This window comes from Morus notabilis, unplaced genomic scaffold (genome assembly GCF_000414095.1).
Source record: "Morus notabilis unplaced genomic scaffold, ASM41409v2 Scaffold87, whole genome shotgun sequence".
NCBI lineage: Eukaryota > Viridiplantae > Streptophyta > Magnoliopsida > Rosales > Moraceae > Morus > Morus notabilis.
In genome coordinates, this window is record NW_010366183.1 from 750,277 (window position 1) to 768,318 (window position 18,042).

The following is an 18,042-nucleotide window of genomic DNA, read 5'->3' on the forward strand; positions in this document are numbered from 1 at the left end:
TACAATCAGGGGAATTTAATTGCTATCAGACAGCAAAGTTTATCCGTTGGACAAAATTCGGACTTCACCAAGGACAAATAGAAAAAGTAAAATACAGTAGAAACCACCAGGTTATTATAAATGGTCTTTTGAATCAGTGAAAGTCAACATTATACACACTTTCGATGGTTATACACACCCACCAATTTGGCGCATGTCAATATAATACAGAGCCCAGGAAACTCAGACGGCCAGGATGCTCATTTAGAATTACACCAGTGACAGAATCTTTGAGCAAAAATTCCGAGTTTTGCGCTAAATAAATTTAATGTAATGAACTGATATGTTTCTATGATTACAAATTGGACTAGACAACAGAGAGTACTCTTTCGAGTCTTTCAAAGCCGGTCATCTTCAAATTTGTAGATCATCTAATGAGAGTTCATTTGCCGTTAGCAACTTAAGTTTCTGCAGATTAAAACAAATAAAGACTTTAAGTTGTAAGGAGATATTGAATTAAGGATATTGGGGCCTGATGGAAGTTAAAGATCAATAGAAATTACCGTTATAAATTGTGGAGGGTCATCAAGGCTTGAGGAGCCTAGAATAATTTCCCTCTTCAGTTTATTTGTAAGCTTGTGGCAAACCCTAAGCTGAAAATGAACAAGACCATGAGTCAAGATCCATAGACAAGAAAAAAGAAAGCACCAAAACATTGTTGACAAATGAATCAGAAAACTCTCTTACCTCTGATCTAGTAGCTCCACCAACTATAAATACAAAAATTCGTTGCCCCATCTTCTTGAAATCACTTGATGCATGTCTTAGTACTGAATCACTATATTCGGCAAACAAAAAGATAAATATTGAGTGGCTACCAAAAAAAAAAAAGATCGATAAGTCGAAATAATCAATTCAGAGAAACAGATGAACCTAAAAAAGCACTACACAAGAACTGCACCTTGAATACCCATCATCAGAGTTCCTCGGCCGAGCCCACGTTGGTGTTCGTTTTGATCTCATTGAATGAGCAACTGGGGGTTGATATGACGAGGGGCCATGGGATGTCCCATGGAAAGTTGGACTTGGGTCATTTAAGCAATGATAATCTTCTTTTGACAGTTCACCTTTGTTGAGTTTTTCGATTAGCTCCTGAAAGAGGAGAAAAATTTAAATGAAGTAATCGCTTCATTAGTAAGAACGGGAAAAAGTTTACATGTTTATTATGAAAGTACCTCTATTATGGGATAAAAACGTGAAAGCTGCCATGTTTCTTCTTCACCAGTGCGGTCTTTACGAACCGATCGTTTCTTCTGAAAATTACTAATTTTTGTTAGATGTTAAAACTTGAACTTCAGCAACCAGAAAAAGTATTCAACTACAAAGGCATCAACCTTATGCATATCAAACTTCAGAGAGAAGGGACTCATTGAGCTCTTTTTGGTATCTGATGATCCACCAAGGAGCTTCAAATTATTCACAGCGTTCATATCATCAGCTGGTAATTTTGCCAACTAGAACAAAACAAGATTGCAAAGATCAGCAATAGATAGGACAATTCACCTCATTAGGAAGAAACAAGAAAAATTAGTAAAAACAAACAAACCAACCTTCATCAAATTGGCACCCTTCTCACCCTCGAATTTTTCAGGATAAATGGCAGCAAGAATCATCAACAAGCGCAACTTATTTTCACGAGTTGTGTCCTGCATAAGACCAGTACCAATGTATTTAGTTTACAATACATCTTAACAAGGAATCTGGTGATGAATCCAATATATTTGTAGCTGCTTTTTTTTCGCAGTATATTTGTAGCTTGTACATTGTCTTACATCTTTTGTAGTCAAATATTTGATTACATCTTTCATTCCTGCATCTCCAAAAACGAGATCCTGCTCCAACTGCCCAAGTTCTCTAAGCCCCTGTTCCCTGATAATTCTGTTTATCTTCCCTGCAATCTGGAATAACAAGACAAAACCCAAGTTTATACCATCGTACCCCCCCAAAAACGAAATTAATAAGTAAAGCTAGCTGTTATGATTACATTTTCACTCAAATCCAAGAAAATGATTAACATAACCCAATTAAAAAACTACTTTGGAACTGAATTCATATATAGGAAAACGCTAGATTTCATAAAAATGTATAGGAAGTGATTTACTATTGGATACTGTATGAATGAAACTAACCTCTACATGAAGGGAGAGCTTGTCAATTTGTTCACTATATTGTGGCAATGCTTGAACCATCTTTTGCAAATCCCGAGTAGACAGTTCACCACCATTTCTACAAATCAAGTGATCGTTGACGTAAGAAACATATTAATTTCTGGAACTACAAAACCTACAAAATTGTTTCAGCTCTCAATGTTACACAGAAGTGACAGATTATATTGTTAATTACTACCATTCAGTGACAGCTAAATTAAAGCAAGAACAAGAAAAAAGTTGAGATAAAATCTGAACAATAAAATTCAATAACAAAACAGATTCCAAAACAATATATATATATATATATATATTAGTACATCCCATATGAGGTCATAACATGACAATTTCTCACTAATGAACGTTACCTTGAACCGTGCTGGATTTGTGCAGCCTTATTCTTTGATATGAAGTTGGTCATTTTCTCATGCAATCGTTCACTAGCCTGAGAATACATTGGTGATCATCATTATATGTTTATATGAAAAGTAATCAAGAAAAAACGTGTATAAGAATAGGACATACATCTGCAATATGTGCATGTCGAAGTTCAAGCCAGACAGGATCATGATCTTCTAGAAGAACCTCTTTCTTCTCAGGTGGACCTCCAGTTTTGCTAGGAACCTGAATAATAGTTTTAGTACGTCTAACCAGGATAAAAGTAGATATAATATTTGGTCCCATTTAAGGTTTTGACAATGGAACTCACTTCGTGTACATATTTATTGCCTTCCATATTTAGTAAGTCGTGGCACATAGCATCATATGTCCACTCATGTATGACAGGAGCAATCTGAAAATTCAAAACAAGTATATTCATCAACATATACGGACAAAGGTAACAATAAGCATAATCTATATTTATAACCAACAGATGCACCTAAAAACCTGATCTACAGATCTGTCAAGGATTAGCAACTCGCATGTTTCTGTCTCTGGAAAATTTTTTACTGTTTTCTTATATTTCATAAGACAATCCCACACTCCAGCAGCAAGCTTCGTAGGAATTAAATCATGAAACGTTGTCATCGTGGTTGCATCAAGGGACTTGGCAGCTCGATACCGAACATATGGAAATTCCTGAGTTATCAAAACATAACACGCTTCAGAAAGTTGTCACTTGACCGTCAATCAAAATATGGTTTAAACCGCCATATATGTACCCTCAAAGAAGCAAAAACTGTAGCCAAGCGAGTTGCCATCACATTCAGACATGCAACACCTTTGCGTGTATCCTCCTCATCACCAAACAGTTCCTCTAAGGCCCTCTCATTGTTGGTAATAAAACCCTGTACGAGAAACAGTTAAGGAACAAAGAAAGAACATAAGACATCAACATCAATGGGGAAAAGAGACAGTCCAGTGAATGCAATCAGCAATATGTATAAGAACAAACCTTAGCAATCCATATTCAACCCCTATCCCCTTTGAAATTTCTAAATGTGTTCCGATTCAAAAAATAATAAATTGTTGGCAACAATTAAGTACAGAAACAGAGACACTAAAAGGATATTTCTAGTGCCTTGATTTTTGTTAATATATCATACCAGGGATATTTTGTGTTTATGTTTTCAACAAATAAACTCAGAGGATATAACATGCACAGAAGACAATATGTATAAAATGATTATTTGAATTATACGTAGAATTTTAAACAGTGGACTGAACACAACATCACATACCTGGCTGTCTATAGCAAAATACTCCAGATTCATCTGCACAATTTTGCCCAAATGAGTATCGATGAAGTTCTTAAGGAATACAAACCAAGGAGAATTTTGCTAATTTTATGAAATTCACCTCTACATTTTACCCCAAATAGTAAAAAAAAATTATAGTCCAAAAAAGACGACATTTACCTCTATCAATGCACCTATGCGAGGCAATACTGTTCCATCTTTCTTAATGTGAGCAATAAATTCTTTTGGAACAGGTGAACTGAAAAAAACAAAGGCCCTTCACAAAAACAAAGGATAGAAGTCAAAACTATTGGAATTTGGAATACACGTAATGAGTGCTGGAAGATCCCAATCAGAGGTAATAATTAGAAAAGAACTAAATAATCCTTCACATACTTCCTGTATAAAGGTGCTCTTCCAGACATGTCTGACAGGAACAAGATGATGCTGCAGATAAATACCACAGGACATGAGAGAGAGAGGAAACCTAGTATATAAATATATGCCTAATAGCAAATTGACAATGAATTCAGAGATCTTTTGAAGCAATCGTTGCATTTTCACCACACACAGAACATCCCACCAAATAAAATAAAATAAAATAAAAACCCACAGGACAAAAAATTGAATGAATAATTAAAAAGAAAAGAAAAGAAAATAAACTGGGAATCAAAGATTTTAGTTTCGTAAAAAGGAAAATATACAACATGAAAATCCTACCAAAACCGATAGCATCAAAACGCAGGTCAATTTTGGAATAAATTATGAAACTCAAATTAAAACTCTACTCTGAATGAATGAATATGCATATATATATATAAAGGATGAAGTTGAGATTAATCAAAGAAATAAAACTAAAGCAAAGGAAAACACATTCCTCAACAAGAAGCAACATCCACTGGCATTACTGGCAGTACAAACATCCATATTAAGAAATAAGAAAAAGTACTTTACTTCTCTTTAGTTGGCTGGATGAAGTAGATAGCATCCATAGAGGGTAATGGTTGCCTTCTCTTGTACATATCTTCTACCACTGGCCAAAAAAATAAATAAATTAACTTAAAAAAAAAAAAAACAAACAAACAAAACAAAAGATTGATAGTTACAACTATGAAACCAACAACTTAAAAACTGAAATAAAAAATTCATATTCCTATATTGGTTTTCTTCCCTCATTATCTAACCATTATCTTAATCATCATACAACTGCAGAACTCCTGTTTATTAATTCGCGAAGGAAAAATTAAAAATCATAGTGCAACTTCTCACGGGTAAATCTTTTGTAACTTAAAAGAACGTAAGGGCAAAAGAAAAAGCTAGTCTGTTAGCTCAGCTAGCTGGACCAGTCACTTCAAGCCTTCATCAACGAAGTCATTACTACCCAAATTACCATTCTCATTTAACATAATAACATACACTATATATCGATGAAAACACAGTATGCAATTTTCAGCAACCATAATAAACAAAACTTGAAGGTATTTAAAGCTTAAGTAACTAACAATAGTTGTTTGGTAGTAAAGTAACTAGCATAGTTGACTCTTACATGAAACGCCTTCTTCGGTAACATCAGCCATCTTGCACGAGTAAGACATTATTTTCACAGTGAGTTTGTCCATGATAAGTACCTACAGTAAAATAGAAGGGAGAACTCAATATATAAAACTACATGTTAATGGACAAAATATCAGCAGATTTTTAAGCATTCGGAAGGAAAAACGAAGAAAACCAAGCAGTCTGAAAAAGCATGTTCCATCACTGCTATGCCCTAAAGAGTATTGTAAGTTAACTTTCATGCTTCATGGTCATACTTTGAAGCATCTTGAATAAATGACTAGCTAATATAGAATACAAGTAGATATAATTTATAGCATACAAGCAATGGTTGTCAACAAAGAAAGGAATAGACAGTTGATACAAGGATGCAAACTTTCATTCATATATATATATATATATATATATTAGATGATATTTAACCGGTCCTAAATATTACAAAAAAAAAAAAAAAAAAAAAAGTAGGGGACATAGAACAACCAATTGCAGTTAATTCAAGGACGGAAAATAAAAAGAATGCAGAGACATAGAGATCATTTTTCCCCCCTAAGAATGACAAAAATGAGACATCATAAGAGTTTTCATATCATGAGATAGACTGTCAAATAGAATATTTGCAAAAGTCTGCACAGAAAAAAAGAGGAAGGTAGTAATGTAGAAATTCAAGATCCCTCTTAACAAGAAGAGTAGTGCACAGATATTGATTAAAATCACCAAAAAAAAATTGCTCATACCTTCCAAGTAGTTTTTGAGTCTCCTGTCTTGGCTCGCTGGATCATTTCATGTAACAATCCTGAAGGAAAGCATCAATTTGGATCAATGAGTCAAAAACATGACATCTACCTCAAAGCTACTGGTAACTAGAGAAATAATAACCGGAACAAATTAAATTACATGAACGAGGACAATCATGTGAAGAGGTAAAATAATACTGAAAACAAGCTTGAATAAGCTCGTGATTCCCCCAGCCATGAAGAGGTGAAATAAAACAAGCTTGAATGAGCTCATCAAATTCACTCGGCGCAGTACATGAGAAAAATAGCGTAACATGATCTAATTTTTCTCTTTCCTCAACATATCAAAAAGTTCCCACTCTCGTCCACAACTACGCATGGCAGTTGTGGATACTGTCTTTAACAGAATATATCATTTCTTGTCACAGAGCCCACAAAGGAGTTGTGGATACTGCTGTACGAACATCGGATGCTGGATATCTTACACGCAGACTTGTTGAAGTAGTTCAACACATTATTGTACTCCTATTTTGCGGAAAGAAAAGATTTTTAAAAAAAATCATGTATCCCTGGGAATTACATCCATTAACCAGGTGTGAAAAGCAAATCAGAGGAATCCCTTTTGCAAGCAACATAAAAAATGCAGTCATTTCTAAATTCTATGTCCGTGAATATGTATCACAACGACAGCCTGTAACTTGGCCTACTGAATAAACCGTAAACTTCTTTCCTACAGAAGGACAACAGTGCAGATCTCCACCACTTTATCAGATAATCAGCTGAAAAGTTCAAAAAGAGTAGTCAAAGCAAACTCCTCCTGTCCATTACTTCCTCCACCAACTATGCTTTCAAGTAGGCACACAAAAGAGCTAGTCTTTCTTTCTTTCCTTGATCTTCATTATCGTTACTGCTAAGGTTTTCAGCCCACTTCCCACATTCCTACGGGACACAATAACTGCTTCACATTTTACTAGATAAAATCTAAAATTTTCAAAATACCTCTCCAGTTCTGAATAATCACAATAATCTTCACCTTTACAGCTTTCACTTACTCCCCGTGGACACTTTCTACAAATTATATTCCTTTTTATGCGAAGATATCACAAAAGCACAAGATGCGTCATATAATCAGTCAACTAATTTCCGCGAATACCACAATTAGTATCAATCCAACAGCCATAAAATACAGTTTTATTAAACACTTAAACATTGACAAAATGCCTAAAACATTGAAGCTATTAAGACCGACGCATTTCTACCCAAATTGAAATCAAATTCACTTGTAGTCTCAATGATTAAGTTCACCAAACTTGCTAATCCCGTAAGAGATGATAATCACGAGCAAAATTATTGGAAGCCACTAAATTACTGATTAGCATATTGATTAAAAAAACCTAATTAATTTAATTTGAAATAGAGAGAGAGAGAGAGAGGCAAATGGCACGTACGATCACGACTGATTTGCTTGAAGTTCTTGTAATCGCCGCCATAGGAGGACGAATCGGAATCGGAGAGCGACATAGTCAGAGCTTTTTCCTCTTCGTCTTCTTCTTCTTCTTCCCTTTGCCCGTCCGACCGATCCGAGAGGAAAAGAAATTGGAGAGAGAAAGAGATCGCGCAGTGATCGATGTCGAGTAGAGAGAGAAAGAGACGGAGAAGAAGGAGAAACGCGGGGGTTAAAGTAGAGAGAGAGAGGAAATGGTATTTCCTTCCTTTCCTTTTCCTTCCCCTTGGCCTTCCCTTTGAAGAAGGAAGTTAAATGAATATTTATATATGAATAATTCAGAAAATCGATTTTTAATTTGGAACAATATCAAAAGTTCCCCTCTGTTTTACTTTTATTCGCCATTTACCTTTTATATTTTCAGAACTTAAGAAATGTATCTTGTATTTTGCAAAATGTCGCAAAATAACCCTTTAAGTCAAGTTTAACATACAGATTAAAAAGTGGAGAAATATGAAAAGTAGTATACAGAAATGAAAAAAAAAAATATATATATATATATAAGTAATAATTCTGTTCAATGGATAATAAATTCTCCTTTCCAATGGGTATTTGAAAATAGACGCAAATTGTAATTTGAATTTCTCAAAGTATAAGGGTCGATGTCAATTAAGATAAAAAATGCAGGAAATAATTTAGAATTTCAAAAAATATAAGGGAGCGTTTGGAAGGGGAGGAATGGTAAATAGGAAAATGGCACATCGCGTTTCGTCTGTGAGGAGTGAAAGATAGAAGAGAAAATGGACTAGAAGACCACGGAATTAATCAGATTTGCATGTCTCTAGAGATATTTGAAAATTCTTCTTTCTTTTTTTTTTGCCCATAATTCAGGAGCTTCCATACAAATTTTTTTTTTTTTTCACTCTTTTGGTTTTTTTGGTTTTTTTTTTTTTTATCACGTCCACGTTGTTGAGTCTCCAGCCAATTTTATGAAAAGTTGGTCAACTTTTATTTTTTTTCCGTTTCTTTTTCTTCTTTTCTTTGTGTTGGCGGTTGGCCTATGTTTGTTGGCCACAAAGATAGGGACTAAACGAATCTACGCATTTTCAGATTGTTTTCTCTTTTTCTCTTTTTTTTTTTTTCATTTTTTGAACGGAACAATAAGTTCTTTGCTATTAAGATCATTAATTTGCAATTTATTGGTATTTATTTATCAGTTATATTCCTCAATTTTTTTTTTGAAATCGTTATATCCCTCAATTATGACGTTAAGGTTATTGTATGTTAAAAGTATTGTTAGGCCCCCACTTACAAGCTCGAGCTTTTGAGTTGAATTGACTTAACTGACTGGTATCAGAGCCTAATGTCCCGGGTTCGAATCCCCTTTCCGGGTGTTTCATCCCCTAAAAATCATCACGCGTTGTTTCCTCCACATGAGGGAGAGTGTTAAAAGTATTGTTAGACCCCCACTTATAAGCTCGAGCTTTTAAGTTGGATTGACTTAACTGACATTGTAATATTTAAACTTATAATTTAAATAGTATCAAATATAAATACGGATAATAATGCGGGTATATCTTAAAACCATCCAAGAATAAATAATATACAACTACAAGTCATAAAATTTTGTTAAATCCTTTCCAAAAAAAAAAAATTGTTAAAGATTTATAAGTAAAAACAACATTTCTGTTCTTTCTTTCTTTCTTTTTTCTTTTTAGATAATACAATTTTAGGTTGTCGTTACATGCTTTTCTTTTTTCATTTTTTTTCATTTTTTTTTTCATTTTTCTTTTCCCATTATTGACACATGATTTGATTCTCTATCCTTTGGTACAACTTTCTTATAAAAAAAAAAAAAAAAATTCTTCCTGTGTTGGTGTTATCCAAAACATAACCATCTGAAAACATTTTGCTTGTGGACAAAGTCACCGATGTTCTTGACGTAATGCAGAATTTTTCAAATGCAACAACCACTTGAAACAATTTACACGTCATTGCAATTCTAGAATGTCAACGCACGTAATATATAAACTACATAAAAGAATAGATCAACTTCGACAGCTCGTCTAATTTTGGTCTTCAGTGGAAACAAATGTATTTGGTGAAATAACAAGGAAAATTAAATTGGATGATTTTCTTACAATAGTTTCTAGAGAAATACCAAGCACAAATTTGACGCTTCTCAATTCTCATTAGTCTGACATCAACAGAAAAACATTAGTCAAAGGCGCTGCTATTACAAATTCAAGTCAGCACAAAAAAAGTATAAATATTGCTAGCCGTTAATTGGTTGCACCAAAGAAAAATGCTAGTTATCACCGGTCCTGATAATCACAAGATTTACAACTAGCATTTTATAGTGATCGACAAGTAAAATTTGCGTGGAACTCTACGCCATAAGTAATGAGTTTGACCTTACATGCATTATAGGTTAAAAAAATTATAATTATTGAAAAAAACAGGGAAACAGAGTTGTTTGGTTGGAAGATGCGTACCCCGATTCGAATCATGATTCGTTACAATATTTTTTTCTCATAAAAAATACACGTAAATCAAAAATTATTATAATCTCATGATTTTAATCCATGAACCAAACGTCTCATAAGAGAATGACACATAAAGATGCCAAGTTGGACAAAACTAAACAGATCATTCTAAAACCCGGCCATGTCTCGTCTTGACCGGTTTAAATATTAGGATCACACCGATTGTTTAAACTCAGAATGTATTTAGGACAAGACCCGACTTAATTAGTAGTTTACATTATTAAAAAGTGGTTTTGCGTGGATTATATGGGCTTTCAGGCCGGGCAGCCAGACTTGATTTTTCACCATTCGAGTCGCATACCTCTCTACCACAAAACTATCCCAACGAAATCGGTGCCACATCACAATCTGAGTCATCCATCAATTTAACCAGACACCAAGTTTAGGTTAGGAACTGACAACTCAGTTTCCCCCAGTTTTTAAAACTTATGCTTCCTCGAGCAAAAAGATGATCCATCACAAGGCTACTACTCCTCCGACAGAACTAGTTGCTACCTTGCTTCTCAACTATTCTCCGCTCCATATACTAATCGGAGTAGGCTCAACATAATTGACTATTTTTTGTCGATGTTCCGTCAATTTTCTTCTACATCGATTCGGCAGCGATTCCACTTTGCCTAAACGTACCGGTTACCATCGATCACCTAAGATAGAAGATTACTGGAAATCGACTTATGTACAAGACCAGTAACGATAGACAACACTAATAGTGATTTCAATATTCAAATGAGTCATGGCTGGAGTTTAATTTTTGTTAAAATTGCTTTCTTTTAGATGCATATTATAATTATACAAAAAAAAAAAAAAAAATTGTTTGGAGTACTCATGTACGACATGACGACAAAATGACCAACCCAAGCACGGCCATTTTGCAAGAAGACTCCAAGCCCCAACACACCGTTTCTTTTCTTTTTCCCGTAATAATCCAAGACACCACAGCTAACGATGCTCTATCTCCCCACAACCGAGAAGGAAAATAACAGGCAAAGAGAAAAATCACTTCGTACAAATCCAAGCAAGAAGATCAAATGATTCAAATACCAACTTAACATTTCCGCTCGGCACAATGCTAGCTAGCCACCCAAATCTATCCCAATAAAACAAAAGTACAATATATCTACACACATCTAGTTTAAACAAGCCAACGTTTTTCTATTTTCTAGATTCATAAGAAAGTCCAAAATTCAGTTCTAAACCATTTCCATGAAAATAGAGCTAGAGCAGAACACATGGGATAATGTGCCGGCATTACTCATCCATACTGCAAAGAGAAGAGGCCACCAATAAAAATTTTCCATTCTCATTTTTAAAAGAAGATACCCTCTTAAGTCCCAAATGACTCGAATCCAAGAGATACAAAAAAAAAAAAAAAAAAAAAAAAAAAAAAAACACACTCACAAGAGAAGCAAATAAATAGAAATGATCCCCACCATATTTAGGCCCTCCACATGGCCATCATGATCTGCCCTTCCTCTCTTCGTATCTTGGGCACAATTCTATCCATACAGTTAAGATCCATGGAATAACATATATATACATTAGTTGGTCCTTTAAAAAAAACAACACTAGTATCCAAAATCGTAAGAGAATATGAAGGCTTTGAAATTGACTAGACAGGGAATAAAACAAAAGCCAGTTGAACAAAATGCCAATTTCCCCTTTTGAACTCCTTCCCAATTTTCTTTGTTATCGACACAATCCCCCAAAACCACATTAAGCACATAATCATCATCAGTGACACATTGAAATGAATCAAGTAGCACCCAAAAAACTAGTATCCATATACTATAAAACAGCTAAGTATTAAAATGGGTTTCCATTTTCTTTGGGAGTCCTAAGGTGATGAGGAGATTAAGCTCTTGGTATTATAACCATTACCACTTCCGTACTCGTTGTTGTAGTACCTGCAGAAAACATAATACACATTACGTTTTATAATATAACTTGTTTGAGTAAAACGGTTAGATAAAGTTATATAATTAAACTAATAATTTTCAGAATATTAACATAAGTACATAACTAAATAAAATAATAAAGAAAATTCTATAGTACTAGGATATCCCGATGAATTTCAAAAACATGGGCTGCATATATATTCATACTGTAAATAAACTCATTATAATTGTAATTATTTTCAGTATTACGGTGTTTCCATAATAATAATGATAAATGTTTACGTACCTGCAAAGCACCTTGCACTTAACCACACTTCCAAACACATAGAACCCGGGTGCGACCATCATTCGGACAATGGACGGGACCAGATTTCTGGCCTTATCACCAGCCATATCCTCCATATAAACCGGATCAAACCCGGCTTCTTTATCTACCCGGAAAACGGTCAGACCGGGGTGGACCGAGTTGGCCAGGAGATGAACCAGCCACACGCTCTTTGACGCGCCGAAAAAGGCCTGCAAAAGCGGTTCTGGCCACGCGCGGTTCCATCCCAGCATCGCAACGATCTCGCTCATCTTCCTGTCGCAGAACCTGCTGAAATCCTCGCTGAAATGCCTCGTCCCTTTGCTGAGAACCTCTTCCCAGGTCAAGCCCTTGAGGAGCCGAAACGACGCCGCATTGGCGTCGCAGCGCTCCACCGGGTCGAGGATTTGCGCGGCGGAGCTCCGGTGGAAGCCGGAGGACTCGAAGTCCTCGAAGAAGGCGCGATTGAGAAGAGCCTCGAGGAAGAAGAGCAAGGTCCTAGGGTTTTTCGAGAGGCCGGAGATTTTGACGTCGTACGGTTGGAGGAGGACGGCGATTCGGTCGTGGATTTTGGCTCCCATGTGGCGGAGCTGCGCCGTGAGGGAGCGGCTGAGGAGGCGGACGGCGGTCCGGGATTCGGCGACGGCGACGAGGAAGCTCTCCACGATTTCCTTCTCGTTGGAGCTCGGAATCGGATTATGGTGATGTCGTTTTCTGTACGGCGAGGAAATATTGTTCGAGTTGCCGCTGCATTCGTCGAGGCCGGATTTCAAGCCATGGCAGTAGATTTCGAGCTTGTTGAGCTTTTTCTCCAGCTCGGCCATGGAGTATTTAAGCCTCGAAGCTTCCAGAACCGCTTCGTCTCTCTTCTTCGTCGCCTGAATCAGTTTGTGAGAGAGCTCCGCCACCGCGAGTTTCCACTGCTCCTCCCTCGCCGCCGTCGCCGAGGAATCCGCCGCCCCGCCGCTCGACGGCTTGGGACTCTTAATATTCCTCGTCAGCGACGAGATTATGGACTTGAAAATCCCGTTCGGACTCGCCATCGACGACAACCCATGCTTGTGAACTCCTCCGCCGCCGTTGCTATCCACCGGAACGACGGAGATCTTCTCCCTCGAATTCGGTCGGCACTTGTTGCACGACACCGACGCGTTGTCGTTTTGCATCTGCTGCTGCTGCTTCTTCGATCCACCGCCAACGCCACTCTTACCGTTTCTGTGAAGAGGCGTCGGGTGGTGCTTCGGAGTAGCACTACTCGTCCCCTTGTCCGTACACGCCGTCGTACTACTGACGGGGGTTTCTTCCTCGTTCTCTTCTTGAATCTGAATACGCAAAATTAACCACATATATATATATGTATATATATCTAGTCAAAATACACAATTATTCAACTTATAAACAAACAGAATGAACTTACGGGAGTGAAATGGGTGGACTGGGTTGGTGGTGGCTGGAGAGGAGAAGAAGAAGGTGAAGGTGGGGATTTGGAAGAAGAAGAGGGAGCCACCATTGTTTTGGGTGTCTCTCGTTATTGCATTGCTTTTGTTTGTTTTTTTTCTTTTTTTTAAACACTGTAATATGTGATAAATATATCTATATATGACTCTATATATCTATATACGTGGGTGAGAGAGAAGAGAGCACTGTAATATATGATATATATGACTATATATCTATATACGTGGGTGAGATGGAGAGAGAGAGATGGCTCTGTTTTGGGTATCGGTTTTTTGTTTTGTTTTGCGTATTTATTTTGTCATTTCGTCGCTTTGTAATCATGCCCATGAAATCAAAAATCAGTCTAGCAGCTAGATCACCGTTTTTTTTTTTTCTTTTTTTCTTTTTTTTGGCAGAAAATGAAATCCAAGCGCCAGTGTCCAAGGCTTTTGATGGGTCAATTTTTTCAGTTAATAATAATAATAATGCGGTTCATGAATTGGATTTGGAATTTGGGTTATGATTTTACTAATTGGCATAATCTGATAAAGGTAAATATAAATGATGGTATTTGAAATGGTTTCCTTTCAACAGCTTTCTTTTCTGAACCTGCTTGCTTTTTTGATCCAAATGGAACGTGTGTTCAATTGGATTTGGACCCTTTTGTTTTTGCATGAAAGTGGTCCACCTCAATGAGTGAAAGTTTTATCTTGACTTTATTAAGGACCGTTTAGTTCATTCATTTAAATTTTTAATTCGAGTTTAAATGTAATTTTATGTGAAAAAATTTTATTATAATAAAAAATTTAAATGTGATTATTTATGAGAATTTTTTACTGTAATAAAATTTGAATTTTAAACTCAAATTGATGAAATTAACGGGGCTTAAATTTTCATTTTAAGTGGATTAATTTGAGTGCCAATTTATACTAAATGAAGGCTATTTGAATGCGATTTTTCATTTTTAGTTTTTTATACAAAAATAGAGCCAATGAAGAAAAAGGTACTTTTAGCAGTTATAAGAAGTTTCCAGTGTACTTTTATTTTGGGTCGCAGTATGTGTATATGATTTTGCATATGATAATGTAACATTTCAAGTGGAACTTTAAATTCTAACTATATATAACTGAGAGTTGAAAATTTATTCATCAAAAACATATGAGGATTTAGGTGAGATGGGGTTTGGATAAAGGTTGTGGATAGGGGTGAACAAAAAACCCGATAACCACAAACCTAATTAACACACTAAACACAACTTATTTAAACATGAACCCGACCAGTCTGATTAAGAGTTCAATCCAATCCGACTATTAATTGAGTAGGTTTGGGTTGAGTTTTTCTTAACCCAAATTAACCCGAACCCACCAAATTTATGTATCTATATAAATAAATATTTTTCCTACCTCATAATATTAGTTTTGGTCTCGTATTTTACATTATTTACTTGACAACCTATTATATTTTACGTTATATGATTTTTTATTATTATTTGTTTATTGGTTTACAACTTACATATTTAAAATTATTTTGTATATATTTTATTTTTATATGAATTTATAACTTATGTGATAATCTTAGAGCTTTATAAGGCTAATATTGTTATGAAAGTTAGCTTTCTATTTATACATTTCTTATTTTAAGTTGAATGATTAGTTTTATTTATTTATTATGTTCAGCCTCATCAATCCACCTAAATTTTAATTAGGTGGGTTAATTTTAAATTTTAAGTTAATTGGGTGGGTTAAATTTGATATCAATCCACCCAAACTTAATTGAGTGGGTTGAAAAATCTTAAAAGTCCACCCAACACACCCAATATTCACCCCTAGTTGTGGGTTCAATTTTTTATTGTTTAAAAAAAAAAACAGTTGGTTGGCATTTTCATTCATAAATTGGATTTACCACTTGGGTTTTACCAATCAAGGAGTGATTTTGGTATTTATGCAAGAGAGAATTTAGGAAACTAACTTCAATTTCATGCATTCAAGGGAAAAATTCAGCGGCTCATTAATTACTCATTAGATAGTCCTAAACGGTTGGTTGTGATTATGACCATTTTTTAATAGTTTTACCAAAAAATTAGGGAAAAAAAAAAGATGTCACTTTCTGTACTTGAAAACCACAATGGTGTGTTAATTATTATTTGGACCAATTTGCCATTTAGCATCTGACTTACGTCAATGCAGTTTTATAGCCACGGTGGCCAATCTATATACATGAAAAGGGGTTTGATATTAATTAAAGAAGGTAGTTTTGCACAAAATCCGAGGACCAACCAATTAATCACCATAATTATCCTAGTTAAAAAGGCTACATTCCTATTGCACCATCATATTTAGGTTGTCCTAAGCTATGTAAATGACCACTTAGGCTTTATTCATTTTACATATTTAAATTTTTAATTTAAATTAACATGTAATATTTTTTTAAAATTTTTTATTATAACAAAAAAAATTAGATGTGATATTATTTTAAAAAATTTTAATTATATAAATTTAAAATTAAAAATTTAAATCAGTAAAATAAATAAGATCTTAATTAATTTATTTATTTATTTTATAATTGCCTATATTGATAGATCATTACATCTCTTATATTATTGCATGCATGCACGGATCTGAGGTTAAATAGAGAATTATTCGTTATTTTCCGTTCTTGGCCCCATAAAAACAACCATTATAGTGACAATTTTTGAGAAAGCGAAGTCACATGCTGTTTCATTACACGCCCAAAATTAATGTGCTCAGAGATGCCTTTTTTCACTTTTTTCTTCTTCTGAAAAGAAATTCAAATGAAAAGTATGCTGTGGTCACATGAGATGACTCTGCCGCGATGAACAAAGCTAAAAAATTGCACATTGAATTGAAAGATACGTGGCCCCGTTCACTTCACCGATTCGAGTTTAGAATTTGAGTTTTGTTACAGTAAAAAGTTATCAGAAACAGTCACGTCTAACTTTTTTATTACAATAAAAAATTTTCACATAAAATCACATCTCAACTCGAATTAGTGAAGTGAACGGGATGACCAACCACAGTGATAATAAAGTGAAAAAATATTGGCTTAAAAAGCCAAATATAAATTATTCTAGCCCACACTAATGATACTTGGAAAGAAAATAACGTCATATAATTTTGCAGGATTTTGTTATTCAAAACTCACGTATACATTGACGTAATTTGATAAGTAACATAGTTGAAGGAAGGTAACAAATCTAAGGTGTTGCGAAATAAATTTGGATTTTTCTCATTTTATCCTTAAATCTATTTTAACCGTCATATTAACTTTTATTTTATTTAAACAAATTATATATAATTCAACTACTCAAGTGACCGATTCTTTAGAAGGACTATGACCTGACTTGTTTTATTATGTCGAAAGAAGAATTCCTGCCACCAATAACGAAGGTACAATATACTTGTGAAATTAAAAATTAAAAATATTATAAAATAAAAACAATATACTTGTAAACCATTTGCCAACCTATTTCAAGTGGTTTGAACCACAGAGTTTAGCAAAACATTTAAAACCTTAATTCAAACCATTTGTACCAAAACTTGAACTAAATTTTTCATTTTAAATCAGAAAGTTAAAATCAACGCACGTCGAACCCGTTTAATTAAACGGACCCTTAAAAGTCGTTATAAAACAAAGATGTATTTACAAATTGCTCTGAATTAGACACCCTATAGCTTTGAACTCGATCGCAAGACACCCAAAAGCTCATTCTAACTTGTCGTTTGGGTGAAGATCATATCCGAAAGAAATGTGAATTGGGGTGTGGGAAAGTGGTTTTTGACCGCAGAAGGTGTAAGGAAGAAGAGTTATTAATGAAGCAGCTAAAACGGCAGACTCAATCAGACTCAAAACAAGGCATTTATGAGGGATCGTCATGTTTTGGTGGTCACATTTATGGAGATATTTTTTCTTTAACACCCAAAATTCGAATTCCCCAACTACCTACATTTATTCCGGAGAGAGAAGGATGGCTATTTTATATTTATATTTTATATTTATATTTGTATTTATATTCTCTCGAGACTTGTTCGGTTTGTTAATTCGAGTTTTTAATTTGAATTGAGATGTGATGTTATGTGAGAGTTTTTTACTGTAGTAAAAAAGTTAAATGTGACTGTTTCTGAGAGTTTTTTACTGTAATAAAACTCAAATTTTAAACCCAAATCAATAAAATGAACGGAACCTCAATTGCGGTGGATCTAAGACCGAGAAAACATCCAAAACAAAAAAAGAGTCCACTGCACT

At 34.8% G+C, this 18,042-nt stretch overlaps 2 protein-coding genes across 2 annotated transcripts; both read right to left on the bottom strand.

Annotated features, from left to right (window-relative positions):
* Positions 1-92: 92 nt before the first annotated feature.
* On the bottom strand, positions 93-7,791 carry LOC21405992 (SNARE-interacting protein KEULE). The gene is made up of 21 exons (XM_024173271.1): positions 7,602-7,791; positions 6,154-6,212; positions 5,412-5,493; positions 4,820-4,898; positions 4,262-4,312; positions 4,046-4,142; positions 3,869-3,901; positions 3,350-3,475; positions 3,075-3,266; positions 2,896-2,979; positions 2,712-2,810; positions 2,555-2,631; positions 2,169-2,265; positions 1,812-1,937; positions 1,590-1,685; positions 1,374-1,493; positions 1,215-1,292; positions 941-1,131; positions 727-817; positions 543-632; positions 93-447 (listed from the first exon to the last, which is right to left on the bottom strand). The coding sequence occupies exons 1-21, from the start codon at positions 7,672-7,674 to the stop codon at positions 394-396; spliced, it is 1,995 nt and encodes a 664-aa protein (XP_024029039.1). The 5' UTR covers positions 7,675-7,791; the 3' UTR covers positions 93-393.
* A 3,872-nt stretch (positions 7,792-11,663) lies between these two features.
* LOC21405993 (IRK-interacting protein) lies at positions 11,664-13,945 on the bottom strand. The gene is made up of 3 exons (XM_010109830.2): positions 13,760-13,945; positions 12,325-13,664; positions 11,664-12,047 (listed from the first exon to the last, which is right to left on the bottom strand). Exons 1-3 carry the CDS (start codon positions 13,850-13,852, stop codon positions 11,978-11,980), a joined length of 1,503 nt encoding a protein of 500 aa, XP_010108132.1. The 5' UTR covers positions 13,853-13,945; the 3' UTR covers positions 11,664-11,977.
* Between the last annotated feature and the right edge of the window lie 4,097 nt (positions 13,946-18,042).